This window comes from Hyla sarda, chromosome 11 (assembly GCF_029499605.1).
Source record: "Hyla sarda isolate aHylSar1 chromosome 11, aHylSar1.hap1, whole genome shotgun sequence".
Classification (NCBI taxonomy): Eukaryota; Metazoa; Chordata; class Amphibia; order Anura; family Hylidae; genus Hyla; species Hyla sarda.
In genome coordinates, this window is record NC_079199.1 from 95511342 (window position 1) to 95531245 (window position 19904).

At 42.1% G+C, this 19904-nt stretch overlaps 1 protein-coding gene and 1 long non-coding RNA gene across 10 annotated transcripts in view; one reads left to right on the forward strand and one right to left on the reverse strand.

Moving 5' to 3' along the window:
* Positions 1-19904, forward strand: part of LOC130295794 (uncharacterized) — a 104285-nt gene that overhangs the window by 32443 nt on the left and 51938 nt on the right. For 6 of the 7 annotated variants that reach the window (XR_008848995.1, XR_008848990.1, XR_008848989.1 and 3 more), the window contains exons 3-4: positions 11583-11680; positions 13153-13280. This is a non-coding gene — a long non-coding RNA (uncharacterized LOC130295794). Of the gene's footprint in view, positions 1-11582; positions 11681-13152; positions 13281-13356; positions 14209-19904 lie in introns of those variants that run through there. The other variant, XR_008848993.1, reaches the window with a different exon arrangement.
* PLCB2 (phospholipase C beta 2) overlaps positions 1-19904 on the reverse strand; it is a 103147-nt gene that overhangs the window by 5087 nt on the left and 78156 nt on the right. For all 3 annotated transcript variants that reach the window (XM_056546918.1, XM_056546916.1, XM_056546917.1), the window contains 13 exons: positions 19013-19137; positions 18567-18721; positions 15755-15919; positions 13178-13277; positions 12424-12528; positions 11548-11639; positions 9898-9976; positions 9598-9639; positions 8276-8474; positions 5985-6150; positions 5031-5107; positions 2633-2728; positions 1127-1184 (listed from right to left, as the gene is read on the reverse strand). In XM_056546918.1, coding sequence (XP_056402893.1) covers positions 1127-1184; positions 2633-2728; positions 5031-5107; positions 5985-6150; positions 8276-8474; positions 9598-9639; positions 9898-9976; positions 11548-11639; positions 12424-12528; positions 13178-13277; positions 15755-15919; positions 18567-18721; positions 19013-19137 — 1459 coding nt within the window. The remainder of the gene's footprint in view (positions 1-1126; positions 1185-2632; positions 2729-5030; positions 5108-5984; positions 6151-8275; positions 8475-9597; positions 9640-9897; positions 9977-11547; positions 11640-12423; positions 12529-13177; positions 13278-15754; positions 15920-18566; positions 18722-19012; positions 19138-19904) is intronic.

Here is a 19904-nt window from a genome sequence, read left to right on the forward strand (position 1 = left end):
CATGTCGGGACAACATAACTTTAAAAGTTATAGCTAAGCTGGAGAATACTGTGGTTACCAGGGCTCTGGTAGGCACTGTTGGCATCTGCTTAGGACATTATGGTAGTTGGGTGCAATGTAATGATTAAAGGGGTACTCCACCCCTAGACATCTTATACCTTATTCAAAAGGATAGGGGATAAGATGTCTGATCGTGGGGGTCGTGACGTCATAGCGATGGGGCACCAGAGGCTCGTGACATCACGGCCACCGCTCCCTCGTGACTTCACGTCCTCCCTCTCAATTCAAGTATATGGGAAGTGGTGTGACGGCCATGGCCATGATGTAATGAGCCTCCGGCTCAGCAGCCGGCATTCTAAATGAACGCCGGGTGCTTCAGGGAGATCGTGGGGGGGGGGGGGGGGGGGGGGTGCAGCGGCAGTACCCCTGCGATCAGACATCTTATACTTTGCAGAGGAAATAAGATTTCTAGGGGCAGAGTACCCCTTTAAGGATCAAAACAAATAAATGATCGCACTGCTTCTTTAGGTGCCAGGTACAATCTATGGGTTGAGGGATGGACCTTACTACAGATTCATGATAGGTTGACCAGCCGGCCCTGCATTTAAAGTTGCATGAGTGTTGGTGGAGTGCAATGCAGAGTATGGCCAAGTCTAGTTGCACTGGGGTATGCTTGCATTAGTGTTAGGCTAGGTTCAGACTACGGAATCTCCAGGCAGAAAATTTTCGCCCGGAGATTTCGAGATTCAGTCGGCGCTAGGACCGCGCGGACACTGTAGTCTCCAATAGACTGCAATGTGTTCCGCGCGGATTTTCGCCTGAAGAAAGAGCACCGCCTTTCTTCAGGTGGAAATTTCTAAGCGGATTTTCAAAGCGGATTTTCCACTTCACAAATTCCGAAGTGTGAATTTGTGAACGGAAACCCATTCACTACACTAGACATTTTAGCAAGCGGAATTTCTGATGGAAATTTTACGACTGAATTTCAGTCGGAAATTCCGTAGTCTCAACCTAGCCTTAAAGTTAGCAGATAAATTGCAATGGTATATAGTACAATGCATATATTTAATATTAAGTTGAGCACATGCTGCATTTCCTCACTAATACAGTTGATGACAATACCCACCATTTGAAGAACCTGCACCACTTCTTGAACATGTGAATTGTTTATTTCTTTTTTTAACCTAAAAGGTACAAAGTATATAAGATTACTGAGATTACCTCTGCAAATCCATACATATTGTATTATTTTGTTTGTACCTTGCATCATTCCTTTACAGTATAGACACTTATATCAATTTGCTAATTCGCAAATTTCTTATCCTTTAGTGTTAGTGTCTTTTCAGAAAACTTTTTGACATGTCATATAGACATGTGAAAGTTTTCATTGGTGGGGACCTGGATGCTGAGACCACCACAGAATGTTAGAACTAGAAAGTTTATTGAGCTCATCTTGAGTGAGAGGGAGAAGCTCTCAGCTGCATGCTTCTCCCTACTGGTTCTAACAATCAGTGGGGGTAACTGTGAGGAAAAGTGAGGAAAACTTCTGATCTTTCTCTATAAGGGTGCATTCATACCACGTTTTTGCAATACAGTTCCCGCATACGTTTTCAATGTGAAAACCGTACGGAACCGTATTGAAAACCGTATGCATTGACTCTCCATTGAAAACCGTATGCCAAAAGATGCATCAGGTTGTATCAGTTTTGCATCCTGTATGGTTTTGTCAGTTTTTTTCCCCGTACCCAAAACCTTAGTCTACCTCGGTTTTTGGTCAGGGTGAAAAACTGTATTAAACCATATACGTTTTTTCTTTAACATGGGAGTCAATGGGAACCGTACAGAACTGTATGTGCGTACGGTTCCATATGGTTTTCACAATACGGTTTTTGACTCTGCACTTTTTTTTTCATGGAATTACAATCAAACAAGTGAAACTTTATTCAAAATGGAGAGAAAAGTTAAAAACGTATACGTTTTTTTCTTAAAAAACGGATACAACCGGACATCATTTTTCAAACCTTATACGTTTTTTAACTGTATACGGGTTGAAATTTGTACACACATTTTGATACAGTTTAGTCAGGTTTTGAGGAATCAGTTTTTCATCAGAAACCTGATACGGGAACTGTATTGCAAAAACGCGGTGTGAATGCACTCTTACAATGTTTCCCAACCAGTGTGCCTCCAGGTGTTGCAAGTTTGAAGTTTTGCAATAGCTGGAGGCACACTGGTTGGGAGACATGTCAAGAGTTTTTTGATATGACCTTTGCAAACATGGGCAAAAAAGCCTCAAAACAACAGTTCTGCATGGAAAGCAGTTTAGCTTGACAGCTCACATTAAAGTCAATGTGACCATGAAAAAAACGCCTAAAAAAACAAAAAAGATTCCAAAACGTCTGTGCTTTGAAAACCATCTGCAAAACCCAAGCTGATTTGCAAGCTGCTTTGGGGGCTGTGTTTCCAGTCGTTTATACACATGTTTGTTATAACCTTGTGTGAACATATCCATATTTACAGGAAAATTCACAATTTGCAATAGTTCAGTATTTCCATACATCTATCGTTTATGCATCATGTACCCATTTCCATTCACTTCTCTCAGAATATGAACTGTTTATTAGAATCCCACCTTTCCTGAGCAGCTTTATCCAGTGTATTCTTGTTCATGGCTTCTAGTCTTTCCATCCTCTTCATCTCCAGCTTCTTCTTCATCTGTTTAGTGTCACTGTGGAAAGACACATCATTCACACGTTTGGACCTCACACCCTCCTGGCTCTTGTTTTACGTAATTCGCCTCGGTTTTTCCCTGTGACATAAGGCAGCGCTTCCCATTCCTGGGTTTAATGGTTCACATATAAATAACGTGTGAACTTTTTTTTTTTATATCCAGAAAGGACAGATCTATGTTTGTAGACCTGCTTTCCGTCCAAAAATGAAACGTTTATGACAACTAATATTCATTTCTCCAGAATTTTTTTTTATGTGGAATTTCTTGAAAAAGATGATTCTTAAAGGGCCATTCCAAATAGAGAATATATTGTACTAGTATGAGACCAATATTACTATAACCTTTGGCATACAGAATATTTCTGATTCTTGGTCTCCAAGGAATAGTCTAGGTTCTAACTACAGTGGTCCCTCAAGTTACACTATTAATTGGTTCCAGGACAACCATTGTATGTTGAAACCATCGTATGTTGAGACCATAACTCTATGGAAACCTGGTAATTGGTTCTGAAGCCACCAAAATGTCATCCAAAAATAGGAAAAAGTGAGGATTAAAGATAAATAAGTAGATAACTAATACAGATAAAGCAAATCCGTACATATAAAAGTAAGAAAGATCTGCTGGGAGCTGTAATCACTGTCTATTTCAGTGTTTCCCAACCAGGGTACCTCCAGCTGTTGCAAAACTACAACTCCCAGCATGCCCGGACAGCCGAAGGCTGTCTGGGCATGCTGAGAGTTGTAGTTTTGCAACAGCTGGAGGCACCCTCTTTGGGAAACACTGGTCTATGTAGAGGACAGGAGCTTCTTCAGGGTCCTGTACAGAACACGCAATGTCCTAAAAAAAAAACTGGCACAGGTAAAGCGTGCAGAACATGTAATACCTCCCTGTACTGTAGGAGGCGCTACCAGAAACCAGTCAGTGCTTGCACTTTAGGAATTCAGGGGTTTTACCAGTGAAATATCGATTCTGATTGGTCGGTTTTTCCAGCCAATGACACGTTTTTGCAGATTCCATAGCATTGTATGTTGAGTCTGGTTTCAAGTTACAATGGTCCAGAAAAGACCATTGTATGTTGAAACTATTGTATGTTGAGGCCTTTGTAAGTTGAGGGATCACTGTACATACCCAATAAAGGGAACAGGAAATGTTGATATTTGGCCATAGGTTTTTCACTGTCTGACTTTAAAAGAGTTTTCAGACTAAGAACTTTATTTTCAGCTGTTTAACAAATTAATATATATAGGTTAATAATAAATGATAAATAATAGTAATTTTATTGCCAATGTGTGGTCTTTCCTGCTCTTCTTCTGCTTGTGATGCAAGTTTGTCTCCTCTGTTCTCTTCACTATCCCCACTTTGTCTAGTGAAAATCCTGTACCAGACTTCCTGTTCCTGTGTACACTCTAGGCAGGAATTCAGCCACCTCTGTCTCCCTCCCACAGTCAAGAAGGGGGCTTTGGATTTTTTAGTTTCTTTTCTTTTTCAAACTTTTTGTTTGATTTCTTAGTACATCATGCAGTATAATAAAGGATAGCATTTAATTGTACAATTTATCCACTTTTTCTGCAAAAAAAAAATAAAATGAGCCCCCATACAACATTGTAGATGAACAATGGAATCCATTATGGCTTTAAAGGGGTACTCCGGTGAAAACCTTTTTTCTTTTAAATCAACTGGTGGCAGAAAGTTAAACATATTTGTAAATTACTTCTATTAAAAAATCTTAATCCTTCCAGTACTTATTAGCTGCTGAATGCTACAGAGGAAATTCCTTTCTTTTTGGAACACTGATGACATCACGAGCACAGTGCTCTCTGCTGACATCTCTGTCCATTTTAGCAGATGTATGCTAAGGTCAGCATGGTGGCTAAGTGGTTAGCACTGCTGCCTTGCAGTGCTGGGGACTAGGGTTCAAATCCCACTAAGGACAACAATAAATAAAGCGTTATTATTATTATAATAATGTCAGCAGAGAGCACTGTGCTCGTGATGTCATCAGAGAACATTCCAAAAAGAAAATAATGCCCTCTGTAGTATTCAGCAGCTAATAAGTACAGAAAAGATTAAGATTTTTTAATAGAAGTAATTTACAAATATGTTTAACTTTCTGCCACCAGTTGATTTAAAAGAAAAAAGGTTTTCACCGGAGTACCCCTTTAAATGTGAAGATAAAAAATCTAAATGAAAAATAATAATAGTTAGAAAAAAGTTGGCTGAATCCTTAAAGGGTTTGTAGAAAATTTTTCTTGCAAAATAGGGTATATTTCCATTACAATATTTTAATATGGACTTATACCTGTCTGTCGATTCCTTTAGGACTTTCAGCTCTGTTGCTTGCTTTTCTTGGGCCAGCTCCAGCAGTTTGGCAATTTGCTGTTTAAAAAAGCAAATATCAATAAACACATTCCTTCAAGTAGAGTAGTTATAGTTGTAATATATTTATATATACAGTGGTCCCTCAAGTTACAATATTAATTGGTTCTGGGACGACCATTGTATGTTGAAACCATTGTATGTTGAGACCAGAACTCTATGGAAATCTGGTAATTGGTTCTGAAGCCCCAAAATGTCATCCAAAAATAAGAAAAAAAGTGAGGATTAAAGAAAAATAAGTAGATAACTAATATAGATAAAGCAAATCCTTACATATAAAAGTAATACAGATCTGCTGGGAGCTGTAAATCACGGTCTATGTCAGTGTTTCCCAAGCAGGGAGCCTCCAGCTGTTGCAAAACTACAACCCCCAGCATGCCCGGACAGCCGAAGGCTGTCCGAGCATGCTGGGAGTTGTAGTTTTGCAACAGCTGGGGCCACCCTGCTTGGGAAACACTGGTCTATATAGAGGACAGGAGCTTCTTCAGGGTCCTGTAAGTAAAAAAAGTAATGGAGTCGCCCTCACCTGGTGTCCAAAGGAGCAGCTAACCCTGGTACAGGTAAAGTGTACAGAACATGTATTACCACTCTGTACTGTAGGGGGCGCTACCAGACACCAGTCAGTGCATACGCTTCAGTAATACAGGGGTTTTACCAGTGAATGCCCATTTTGATTGGTCGGTTCTTCCGGCCAATGACACGTTGCACAGATCTGGATTGCCCGTAGTATTGTATGTTGAGTCTGGTTTCAACTTACGATGGTCCAGAAAAGACCATTGTATGTGGAAACTATTGTATGTTGAGGCCATTGTAAGTTGAGGGATCACTGTATATATGTGTGTGTGTATATTCAGCTGTATTACCAGCGCATACATACTTCAGTGGACTGTTGCTCCTTCTTTTTCCACATACTCTCGTACAGCTCCTCTCCAAGCCGCATCAGTTCCTGTTCCAGCTTCTCTTTCAATTCAACGACCTTACTATCCGGTTTACCTGGGATTTCACCAGCACCCCACACTGCGCCATACTCATCCTCTGGACTTCTAAAATACACAACCATTATAACATTCAGTTAATTCAGAACGCAGAACCCAACTTTTTTTTTGGGGCTTAATATTAACCACTATTTATTTTCAGCTGTCTTTACAGTGGAGAAAACTAATGGCATTCTTGGTTGCAACATCCACTCTGAAGAAGACTGAAATAAAAAAGCACAAACGGATGCGCTCCGTAGTGTAACACCAAAAGTGACTTGGTAACGCTAAGTGTGAATTGCGCTTCCCACATGAAGTTCTACTCCAACCAAGTACAACAATGGAACAGGGCGTATCATCAAGGAGTCTCTGCAGCTTCGTCCCACTGAAATAGAATCACGATAAAAACAAGCAATCTCCAGGTAGCAGAGCGGGATCAATGGAAGCGCTGAGACCAGATAAGAGGTTAAAAGGATTTATTTCCCATAATGCAACGCGTTTCACGGTCACCCGCTTCCTCAGGCATGTTGGGTTTAGCAGATTACAAGGTATATATAGGAAAAAGGGGTTAACCCCTTCAAGGAGGAAAATTTAGGGGTTAATTAAATTTTCCTCCTTGAAGGGGCTAACCCCTTTTCCCTATATATACCTTGTAATCTGCTAAACCCAACATGCCTGAGGAAGCGGGTGACCGTGAAACGCGTTGCATTATGGGAAATAAATCCTTATAACTTCTTATCTGGTCTCAGCGCTTCCATTGATCCCGCTCTGCTACCTGGAGATTGCTTGTTTTTATCGTGACTCTGAAGAAGAAGCATTTACCTCAAGCTCAGAGGGGGAGATTTATCAAAACCTGTGCAAAGGAAAAGTAGCTTCTTTCATTTTTCAGAGGCCTTGTTAAAAATGAAAGAAGCAATCTGATTGGTTACTATGGGCCACTTTTCCTCTGGACAGGTTTTGATAAATCACTGTAAAAAAAAAGGCTAAAGAACACAAATCAGTGGGTCCAGAAGACAAACATCCACATACTGTAGGCCCTGAACAGCACTGCTAATCCCATACATAAAAAAGAAGTTCACCCTTGCTTAAAATTATTAAGTATTTCTTTTTTTGTTGTACACAATTCTAGTTTACTTTTACAATTCAACTTTAAAATGACCAGTTATGCACCAAAACAGTTGAGTTTTCTTTAAAAATCTATTGAAAAAGCTGTCCGTCCCCCTCTTTGTATGTGGCATGCATCATTTAGGCTCGGTTCACCTCTGCTTCAGAGGCTCCATTAAGGGTCTTCACTGCAGATTCAGTTCAAGAGCAGTAAAGAGAGCCGAATCGTCTGCCGTATGATGGACACCAACGGATTCCGAGAGACCCCACTGGCTGTAATGGGGTCCTTTGGATTTCTGTTAAACATCTGTCAATGTTTAGCCCCTGGGATCTACCCCCCCCCCCCCCCCCCATAACTAGTTACCCGGATCCCGATGGCATTTTTAAACTATGGCCTTAGCATATCAGAGTGAACAGGTCCCTGTACAAGACACCATTAGTGAGGACTTGTATTATGGGTGTGGATGGACCACCATAAGCACCAACGTTTTTTCACTGTAAGAGCAGTAAAACAATGAATGCTTAAAGGGGTTATCCAGGAAAAAACTTTTTTTTTATATATCAACTGGCTACAGAAAGTTAAACAGATTTGTAAATTACTTTTATTAAAAAATCTTAATCCTTTCAGTACTTATGAGCTTCTGAAGTTTAGGTTGTTCTTTTCCGTCTAAGTAATCTCTGATGACACGTGTCTTGGGAACCACCCAGTTTAGAAGAGGTTTGCTATGGGAATTTGCTTCTAAATTGGGCATTTCCCGAGACACGTGTCATCAGAGATTACTTAGACAGAAAAGAACAACCTTAACTTCAGAAGCTCATAAGTACTGAAAGGATTAAAAAAAAAATTAATAGAAGTAATTTACAAATCTGTTTAACTTTCTGGAACCAGTTGATATATAAAAAAAAGTTTTTTCCTGGAATACACCTTTAATTTGTTAATAAGGAGGTTTTGATGTTAATGTTATATAGAAAACAAAAATACATATAGGTGTTTGCAACAAAATAAGTGGTGGCTTCTCCATGTGTTTTCAATAAAAAGAAAAAATCTACCCCCCCCCCCTCCCCACTTTCCTCCATCACCATAACGTACTTGCTGGTTTTCTTGCTGTTCTTCCTCTTGTTCATCTGTGTATACAAGTCACTGAAGGCGCTAGAATATTTTTGCAGAATCTCTTCCCTTCGCTTCATTCCTTTGCGCTCCAGTTCCTTCAGCTCCTTCTCCTGCTTCTTCTGAAGTTTCATAAAACTTTTCTGTTTCTGTAATTCATCTTGATTTGTGGTTTCTGGATCTTAGGATACAAACACAGTGAATGGCATTTTAGTTGCATAAGACTATTAATATTAAGCTCTTTTAATGTGTCATAGTGACATATCAGAAGTTTTAGTTGGTCATGGTCCAGGTGCTGAGACCCCCACCGATCGATAAAGCCAGAGGGGGCAGGAGTTCTCTGCCTGCTTGTTTCTGTTTGGCTCTAGTCAGCTCTGCTAGAAGAGTGGCACAAGCATTGTACAGATTAATATGGCTATAGCCTTTCTATAAATCCGTACACTACTCACCTTGCTCTCCAACCATAGGAACTGTGAACAGGAGGGTGTTTTAACTTATTTTACAATTAGGCTTAATATCCAAAATAGATAATGTCATATTAATTTTTTTGTTAAAAAATAAAAATAAAAAAAATGTATTTAACTTCTTAACGACCCAGAATGAGTATTCTTGTCCGGGGGGCGCTAAGTGTGTATGAAGCAGGCTTGGGATCCAGCGGCTCCTGGCTACTGAAGACCTTGGTACCTGCTGTGACTGATCTTTTGTTACAGCCTGCCTCGGACTCTGTAGAATAAAATTTAATTCTTTATTATAAGTATCCAAAAAAGTAGAAAAAGTGCAGGACCATACAAACAGCAGACGAATATGTACTGGATTGGAATTACAGCCGTTTCGAGCAGGTGCACTTCGGGTGGAATCTGATGAAGCTGTGCAAAACAGCTGTAATTCTAATCCAGTTCATAAGTGTCTGCTGTTTGTATCGTCTTGAATCTTTTCTAATTTTTGGATACTTATAATAAAGAATTCCGTTTTATTCTACTGTCTATTAAGAATTTTTATTTTTCAAATTCACCTCACAAATAATTTTCTTTTTAAGGAAGGGTCACAGAGCGCATCCACGGTGTATTTTATGCTGCAGATGTGTCAACTCCAGTAACTAGAGCAAGTTCCCTGCTGCGTCGGAAATCTGACACACAGGGATACCCCACTGCAGCAGGGAGCTCGCTCTAGTGACTGCGTTTGCGCATCCGCAGTGTGAATTGCCTTGCAGATGCGCAATGTGTGACCCTACCCTAAGGGTGCATTCACATGCACAGGATCCACTGCTGATTTTACAAGGAATTCTTGTTTAGCTATATTCTTACCTGCGTCATTTGTAGCATCCAATTTTCCACAGTTCGCAGAATCTAAAAAAAAAAGATAAAATACATTAACAACATTGGTTTTCTACTTTACGGTGATGTGCAGGTACACTATAGATTGGGACTGGGAGCTCATACTGTAAGCATCACTACTCAATACCAGAAGAGACATTTTGCCAAAAGGAGATTCATTTGAGTGCTAGAAACCATAGTCAGAATAGGTAACACAATAAAGTTTATCAATCAGGAATAAACTGATCAATAACCTAATAAAATACAATAAGTATAAAAAGGTAACTTTACTTGCTGTACAATTCTGCATCAATGCGTTTGACAGTTTAATAGAGCCGCACATTCCATTGGATTGAAGTCTCACTGATCTCTAATAAATAAAACAAGAAATATAGGTTATTCATATGAAAACCCAATATATAGAACAATATGAAGTAAGGAAAAAACCCAGTGGTCTGGACAAAAACATTCTGGGTACAGTACTGGATGTGTGAGTCAGTCTACAATAAAATTACCAATTTTAACCCTTCAATTTGCATGTTGTTATTCACTATTTGGCTTCTTCCTTGAATGATGTCATCACTGCGTTACACTGCTTGGGATCATTAGCCTTTTATATATATATATATATATATATATATATATATATATATATATACATATATTATTATTATTCACTGTGTGCTTGCAATGTGTCTTTTTTTCTGGATTAAAACATTGATGGGTTTCCAGGATAAAAAAAAAAAAGCACAACTGCTTTCTTCCAAAAACAGTGGCACCCTTGTCTTCAGCTTGCGTTATTGCAGTTCTGTTGCAGGAGCTGTAATACCGCATACAACCTGATGACAAGGGTGTGGTGCTGTTTTTGGACAAAAGCAGCTATGTTTTTCTAATCCTAGATAACCCCTTTAAAATAGGTCATCATGCTGGGTACTGTATCAAGTAGTTTCCGGCTTTAATGTTTATCCGGGCACAGGGCATGATCCATGAAGCTCTACTGAAATAATCTCTAACTAGTGGTTTTACAGCTGTTTCTCAAGACAAACTTATAGTATCAGGTATGTAACTATATGGCCATATATACTACTTTTTATAGTATCTTGCATTGGCCTACACTGGTCTCATCACAAAAATAAGAAAAGAAAAAAGCAACATCCTTTTGAAGAGTTTAATATGTATGTTTTCAGGTGCCCATACACCTTACAATAAAGTAGACTAAACCATCCACCTTTACTGGGCTAAGCCGACTGTCCAAGGTGCATAGAGACCCCCAATTCTCCACTGTCAGATGATGTTGGTGGCAAGAAGAGTCTGCATTTGGATTTTCACCACTCAACCCTATTGTTCTGGGAGGGATAAGCTAACATCATAGTTGTTGCTTTAAATCAATGAACTGCAGCGGCATTTGCGGGGCCAGAGAAAGCTGCCGCCGCCACCCGCTTCTCCCCCCTGCCGATCCTGAGTCCAACCACCGCCGCTGCCCCCATTGCCTCCCCCATCCCCGGTTTTATAATTGCCTGTTCCCGGGGTCCGCGCTACTTCTGGCTCCGGCGGCATCCTGAGCTGTCACTGTGCGCACTGACGGTGATGTCGCATTGAGGACGTCACTCATCATTGCGCAGCGCACAGCAATAGCGCTGGACGCCGCAGGAGCCAGAAGTAGCGCGGACCCTGGGAACAGGTAATTATAAAACCGGGGATGGGGGTAGAAATGGGGCAGCGGCGGCGGTCTCTGGCCGGGGGGGCAGGGCATTATCAGCATATCGGCTTGGTAATTGCCGATAACTTCCAAAATAGTGAACATCGGCCGATAATATCGGCTAAACCAATAAGCGGTCAATCCCTAGTAAGTATATATTGTTGTCAAAATAAGAAACCATAAAATAGTATATAAAGAAATGTAAGACTAATTGTCACATTATGAGATGTTTTGCCCACTACCTCATCCAATGATGCTCTATTATTCATCTTTATAGATGGTTTCTCCTTGTCTTTGAAAGCTTTAATGGGATTTGAGAGCGCGTGAGTGAGCTCTGCAAAAGAAAACAAAACAAAGGCCATTTACAACCATTTTGTAAGTAAGCACCAACATATTCAGCAGCGCTGCACAGTGATTGTCATCATTCACCCTATGGTGCTCACAATCAGGGGTGCCTCCCCGCCTCTCCCATAGAAATACATGGAGGCGTGTCAGCCGTGACGTCACGCTGCGGCCGGCACGCCTCCTGCACGGGAGAGCCGTGGCCCCGTGCAGGAGATTGCAGGGGGTGCCAGCAGTCGGACCCCCGCGCGATCAGACATTTATCCACTATCCTGTGGAATGGGGATAAGTTGTATTTTGCTGCAGATGTCGTAGGTAGACATCTAGTGGCCAATACTTTAGAGCTGTTTTTTAAGGGTGAGAAGTCATTTTTGGTTAATGATGATTTACTAATATGTTAGTAATTACATAGGCTATGAAATAGAGGAATGTTTTTTTTTCTTTAAAAAATAAAATAAAAATAAACAACAGTACCCATTTAAGACATCTAAAGTACTATGGAGGAGATTTATCAAAACCTATTCCGCCATGTGACCAATGCGCTGTTTATAAGAGTCTTTCGTTACACTGCTGAGAATTAAAGGGGTATTCCTAACCTGACATTAGGGAATAACAAACTGATAAGTGGGAAACTGACCACTGGGACCCCTACCTATCCCCATTCCCCCATCCTGCCCCCCATTAGTTTATTATTTTCTATCCTGTGTATAGGGAATAACATCTTCAAAAGGGAATAACCATTTAAATAGGTATCAATGATGATGTTTTGACTGTACCTGCCCATGTATCTGGCACATAGTCTTTCACTTCCACATAGACAAACAGAGATGGCATTGTGAGGGGCATGTTACTTTCACTTCGAAGGCACATATGATGGTAACCTAGAAACAGATTTAAAATGACATCTTATATTATAAAAACATATTGCATATAGCAGTGTTAGAAAAGAGGAGCACATGTGCCATTATCAGAATTGGGGGGAGAGACTATGGGGGAGATTTATCAAAACCTGCGCAGAGGAAAACACGACAAGTTGACCATAGCAACTAATCAGATCGCTTCTTTCATTTTTCAGAGGCATTTTGAAAAATGAAAGTAGCGATCTGATTGGTTGCTATGGACAACTGGTCAAGTTATCCCCTGTACAGATTTTGATAAATCTCCCCCTAATGCATATGTTATGTTATTAATATTAGAGATATTTCTAAGTAACTATTTTGCCACAAAGTAAAGAAAAAAATCTTAACACCTTCAAGAGTAATAGGGCTCTGGGTTATAGAAGTACATGAGGCCTGTATTGTACTGTAACCAAAAAAATATTCTGGTTTATTATTGAAACGTCCCTGTCTGATTCCATGCAAATCTGGCAGGAATGGGGAAGATATCTGTTTAAGTGTAAAACTCATAAAGTTCCCCTCATTTTCATGATCAGTGGCTGTCCTGCTCCCACAAAAAAATACAAAAAAATCAAACATTTGGAATAATGTTTTTTTTATTTTTTTTAGCAGGACAATACAATGTGACATGTACCTGATCTGATTACATCAATTGGAATGATCCGGTGGCCAATAAATTTCCCTCCTTCTTCAAATGCTGCAACTCTTAGAGAAGCCATCTCTGGCATGAGAATCTGGTAAGCAAGAAAGCAAAAGTATTGATGTTTGCATGTTTTTATAGCATAAATCAATCTACCGTATGTATTTTCACAGACAATAAAGATTTCACATACTGAATGTCCAAGCCTCCCCACTGATCAGCTATGGGTCTGGCATTTGTGGTGACGGGGTGTGAGGTGCAGGACAGATGTTGTTACCCTAGAGGCAGATGGCATTAACCCCTTGTATTCGTGACGCCAGGGTGTGGTTTATCCTATAACCACTTGAAGGTATACCGCTGGATCCTGGGCTAGGCACGGGGGGCAATAAAGACTATGATGTCAAATTATGGACTACGGTAGCTTTACTGAGGTTGGTAAAATCTATACAGTTCAGCCAGGGCCCAAGGAGGTGACCAATGACGTTGAGACCTTAAGGGCTTGCTGGGACTTGTAGTAGGACTGGGCAATTTAGTGCAGGCCACGTTGCTTGACAATTTGACAGAGACTGACTTGACTGATGATGGACAATGCTGCAGGTTTAGATTACTTGCCCTTGACTGTGGTTGCAGGACTTGACTTGAGGCCTCCAATACTCCGGACACACACAAAAGCCACGACTGACCTCAGCAAAGACTTATCTCCAAAGAGTGAGCTAGCTCCACTCAGGGCTTATATGGGGGAGACTAGCAGGGAGCCCATAGGTTACCCCTGGGATCACCTGGTCATTGGTACCTCCTTGGTAACAATCACATGGTATAACTTTTAAAGTGATAACACATTTTATACAGTACACCATATTTACAATGGGGAAACTAATGCAGGGGGCCCAGGGGACACTGAAGGAGGCTGCCTGACAGGGCAGCAGGAGTATGGGGTAACACCTCCCATACTGGGCCACCACACTTTGATAGCTATATTGCTAGGTAAAGTCTATGGCCAGAAATCATGTAATACAGAGTGGAAGCTGTAACGCCGAGCGCTCCGCGTCCCTCCTCCCCCGGAGCGCTCGCGGCGTTCGGCTCCTGTTCACAGCGCCCCGGTCAGACTCGCTGACTGGGAGCGCTGCTCTGATTCCCCCGGCGGGGATGCAATCCGCGCGACGGGACGTGCCTGCCTGTGGGTCGCATCCCGTTCTGTCCACCTGTCCCGTCCTCCGTCTGCTCAGTCCCGGCGCGTGCGGTCCCGCTCTCTAGGGCGCGCGCGCGCCGGGTCTCTCAGATGTTCCTAATCACTCCCAAACACTGATGAACCCACTTCACCTTCCTGTCCTTCCGGATCTTGTTGCCTTGTGCCAGTGAAAGTGTTTTTTGTGAGCCCATTGCCTGTGTATCCAGACCCTTGCTGTTGCCCCTGACTACGAACCGTTGCCACCTGCCCTGACCATCTGCTACGCCTGACCTTGCCTTTGCCTTGTCCTTGTGTCCTGCGCCAGTCTCAGCCGCCAGAGGGGTTGAGTCGCTACCGGGTGGAACGACCTGGGGGTTACCTGCTGCAGCAAGTCCATCCCGCTTTGCAGCGGGCTCTGGTGAAAACCAGTAACCCCTTAGATTCCGTTCCCCTGGTACGGCCCACGCCATCACCTCTCTGGCACAGAGGATCCACTACCCGTGTCCTCCCCGCATACCAGTCCGGATCCTGACAGAAGCATGACAGGTTGTGGCATTTGAGCAGCTCAGCTCTGCCCCCTTGACACTTGGCTGAGAAATAACAAGGCAATTTTGGTGGAGTTGATGGTGGTTGTCAAACATATAAAATTTCCGTTTTATTTCTCAGTCAAGTGTCAAGGGGGCGGAGCTGAGCTGCTAAAATGCCACAATCTCAGTCAAGTGTCAAGGGGCGGAACTGAGCTGCTCAAATGCCACCACCTATCATGCTTTCTCACTCACCTCAGAGACCCTTTTTGCCTGATGTACGTCAGCCAAGGAGGGTCTGGGAGGTGGGGTCCAGTGAGGAGGCGTGTCATGCCGTGGCAGTTTATCAAATCTGCCCAACCTCCTTGACACTTGGCAGAGAAATAAAAAGGCAATTTTATAAGTTTAACAACCACCATCAGCTGCAGGAAAGGTACAGTTTGCTTTTAGACCCTAACAGCTATACAGCGGTGTCTACAACAAGGCAATAAAAGAAAGCCGGTGTCTCGATCTGCATGTTACCTAAATAATCTCAATAATTATTTTCTTTTTTGGGGCTCTCCAACCATGTTCCATGTTTTTTGGCAGGGGTTGTCATCATGAGACCCCAATAAAATAATTTCAATCAATTAAACATTTTACAGTTAATAACAAAAGTGTCAATTCGTTAAATAATGAGTCACATCTGCGTTTTGTTGGGAACATAGAGCAATAGCTTTCCGGTAAAATACTGTACATCAAGTAATCAACAGGTAAGGATTCCAATAATAGCGCCAAGGTACAAGTAAACCTGCAACGTTATTTTGTACTATACAAATGTCAGCGCAATATAGGGCACATTGTATAAAAAGGCATTGTTGTAGAATACCCTGACTTTACCTTTTCAAACACAAATGGCTCCTCTTTCCATACAGGATTTATGGAGTTTGCACTAGAGGTTAATTTTGTTTTGTACTTGCGCTTAGGATCCCCGGGGAGCCCAAAGAGCTCAACTTCCACATAGGTTTTCACACTCTTGTCACTGAGGAATTGACCTGAAAGTATCTGAGGAGAGAACAACTCATCACTGATCTTGTGTTCATGTGGTTGCGTCATGACAGCCAGAGACAGAATATTTTCAGTAATCTTATTCTTAATCTATATTAACTCCTTAAGCCTAGTTCACACTAGATGGCAGGCGCTGGCAGAACACGCCACTGAAAGCTATGGGTCTCTGCTGCAACAGAATTTCTGATCAGAATTTTCCTGCCGGATTGCGCTTGGAAATTCCGACATATTTTAATAGTCACTGTCATTTGAACCAACTTTGCATAATTCAACAGTACAAGGGAATATAAGAGACATTGTAATATATATTGATAGACAAAAATCCTTTTTTTTTTGTTTTCAACTTTTTTTCTCTCACTCCCACCTCTTGCTGTTAAAGCCATTAGCTTAGCTTTGTCCTGTGTTTTCAAGACAAGCAATACAAGTCTATGGAGAGAGGAGGAGGGAGCTCAAGACAAGCTATACAAGCCTATGGACAGGGGAGAAGGGAGCTCTAGACAAGCAATACAAGTCTATGGAGAGAGGAGGAGGGAGCTCAAGACAAGCAATACAAGTCTAAGGAGGGGGGAGGAGGGCGCTCAAGACAAGCAATACAAGCCTATGGACAGGGGAGGAGGGAGCTCAAGACAAGCTATACAAGCCTATGGACAGGGGAGAAGGGAGCTCTAGACAAGCAATACAAGTATATGGAGAGAGGAGGAGGGAGCTCAAGACAAGTAATACAAGTCTAAGGAGGGGGGAGGAGGGCGCTAAAGACAAGCAATACAAGTCTATGGAGAGGAGAGGAGGGAGCTCAAGACAAGCAATACAAGTCTATGAAGAGGGCAGAAGGGAGCTCTAGACAAGCAATACAAGTCTATGGAGAGAGGAGGAGGGCGCTCAAGACAAGCAATACAAGTCTATGGAGAGGGGAGAAGGGAGCTCTAGACAAGCAATACAAGTCTGGAGAGAGGAGGAGGAAGCTCAAGACAAGCAATACAAGTCTATGGAGAGGAGAGGAGGGAGCTCAAGACAAGCAATACAAGTCTATGAAGAGGGCAGAAGGGAGCTCTAGACAAGCAATACAAGTCTATGGAGAGATGAGGAGGGCGCTCAAGACAAGCAATACAAGTCTATGGAGAGGGGAGAAGGGAGCTCTAGACAAGCAATACAAGTCTGGAGAGAGGAGGAGGAAGCTCAAGACAAGCAATACAAGTCTAAGGAGAGGGGAGGAGGGAGCTCTAGACAAGCAATACAAGTCTATGGAGAGGGGAGGAGGGAGCTCAAGACAAGCAATACAAGTCTATAGAGAGGGGAGAAGGGAGCTCAAGACAAGCAATACAAGTCTAAGGAGAGGGGAGGAGGGAGCTCTAGACAAGCAATAAAAGTCTATGGAGAGGGGAGGAGGGAGCTCAAGACAAGCAATACAAGTCTATGAAGGGAGAGGGGGAGCTCTGCCCACCAGCTCTGGGAGAACTGCACATTAGGCTGGGTCCACACTACGTTTTGTCCCATACGGGAGCGCATACGGCAGGAGGGAGCTAAAACCTCGCGCTCCCGTATGCGCTCCCGTATGCCATTCACTTCAATGAGCCGACCGGAGTGAAACGTTCGGTCCGGTCGGCTCATTTTTGCGCCGTATGCGCTTTTACAACCGGACCTAAAACCGTGGTTGACCACGGTTTTAGGTCCGGTTGTAAAAGCGCATACGGCGCAAAAATGAGCCGACCGGACCGAACGTTTCACTCCGGTCGGCTCATTGAAGTGAATGACATACGGGAGCGCATACGGTCACATACGGGAGCGCGAGGTTTTAGCTCCCTCCTGCCGTATGCGCTCCCGTATGGGACAAAACGTAGTGTGGACCCAGCCTTAGAGATGAAGCCTACAGAGCAGAAGTCTGTGGGAAAATAGCATATACAAGTAATATAATGGGAAGAAATAGTGCTGCTCCTCATGTACACACTTGGAGCAGTGCATCATGAAAATCACCTGAAATGACAGGTACACTTTAAAGGGGAAGCATGAAATTGCTTATTGATTTGCTTAACACATATCCTGCTGCAGGAGCGAAACTGGACTTGCGCTTTAACATGTCCTTTTTCACTGCCCCCCAAAAATTGTACAATTTAAATTTCATCTCACAAATAACTTTTTTTTGTTTCACAATACATTATATTATAAAATATAGAGGGCCATTAAAAAGTACAGCTTTTCGCACAGAAAGTAAGGCCTTACAATTCTGTCAATACAAAAATAAACATCTTATAGATCTTTAAAAGTTACATTTTTGCAATGAGAAGGTGTTAAGGGAATCTGTCAGTGTCACCCACACTAACCTGTTGGTACAGGCGATTAGTTAGGGTGTCACGGTTCCTACATACCCTCCGATCCGTGGTATCGTTTGTCTGTTATCTGCTTTAATCCAGCGGCAGGCATGAGGAAGCAGCAGCGGTGAGGTTTAAAGGATTAAAGTATATGAACAGATGGACGAGACCACACATCAGGGATAGGTAAGTATCATTATAATCAGTGTCGTCCGCACTACACACCTGTACCAACAGGTTAGTGCAGGTGACACCTGTTGTTTCCCTTAAAGGAGCTAAGCACTGATATCTTGATATGGGATGTCAAATTGCTTAAATGCAAAATAACAATAACTTACTGTAATGGAAAGTGTGTTGGCCACAACCACATCGATGCGGTCAACGGTAAATGGATCAAAATGCTTATCTGCGCGCCTCATGAATTCATGTTTTAGTATATACCCACTGCGACCATTGAACTCGAAGATGGCCATGTTGTGCTGCATTGCCAAGTCTAGGGAAAAAAATGTATTGTATATATGTATACAGTGCAGGTATGAGGGACGTTCAAAAGGTTCAACACTTTTATAGTTTCATTAAAAACGGTGAAGGCGGAGTAGTAGTTGTTCATTTTACTAGTTCTATCTGACAAGCTGGCTATGTAGAAAAGTGATGTTATTTGTTTTTGGTGTGTTTTGTTTTGAGTGCGGAAACCTACTGAACGTCCCATGTATCAACCATCATACGAGTAATAGCAATAACAACCTATAAATATAATCATTGAATAAACATGAAGAAAACCGACCCATAGTTTGGAAGTTGAGCGCCACCATCTGACATCCTGCGTTCCAGAACATTTGAGGCATGTAGTTCGATGAATCCACCCTGGTTCCCTTTGGATAAATCCGACTCATTTGTCTCTTATTGTATCTGAATAGATTGTCTAGGAAAATACAACTTTGCAATCTTCATAAGTACTAGAAATATGCTATACACCAATGTTCTGCAAGCTGTGACTCAGCTGCAGCTGCTCCAAAACGACACATCCCAGCATGCCCACAGTTATAGATTTGCATTCACTGGAGAGTCACATTTTGGGCAATTACTGCTATTACTATTAAAGTGTCTCTGTCATTATAAAAAAAAAACTTTTGACAAGTCATAAGTTTTTGTTGGTCAGGGTCTGAGTGCTCAGACCCCCACCGATCTCTAGTGACGTCATAGCCCCGCTCCCTCAATGCAAGTCTATGGGAGGGGGCGTGACAGCCCTCATGCCCCCTCCCATAGACTTGCATTGAGGGGGCGGGGCATGACATCACTGAGGGGCAGGGCTATGACTTCACAAACTCCCGGCGCTGGCTCCAGCGTTCGGAACAGTTTGTTCCAAACGCTGAGCAGCGGAGTACCCCTTTTAAAACTTAAAATCTTCATAAAACAGCTCAGTTGTGATTAAAGGTCAAATCAATTTGCCTCATGGCAATATTTCTCTAAAAAAAATGCACTTTTAAGGTAGGGTCACACATGCTGTATTTTGCTGCAGCTGAGTTTGCAGCTGTTGACTTCAATGGGTTGGAAAATCAGAAGCAGAAAATATGCAGCACAATACGCACGTGTTAACGTACCCTAATTAAGAAAATACATAAAAACTGCATGAAGTATGACCTGACACCAACCCACTTATGAGTCTAATGAGTTTA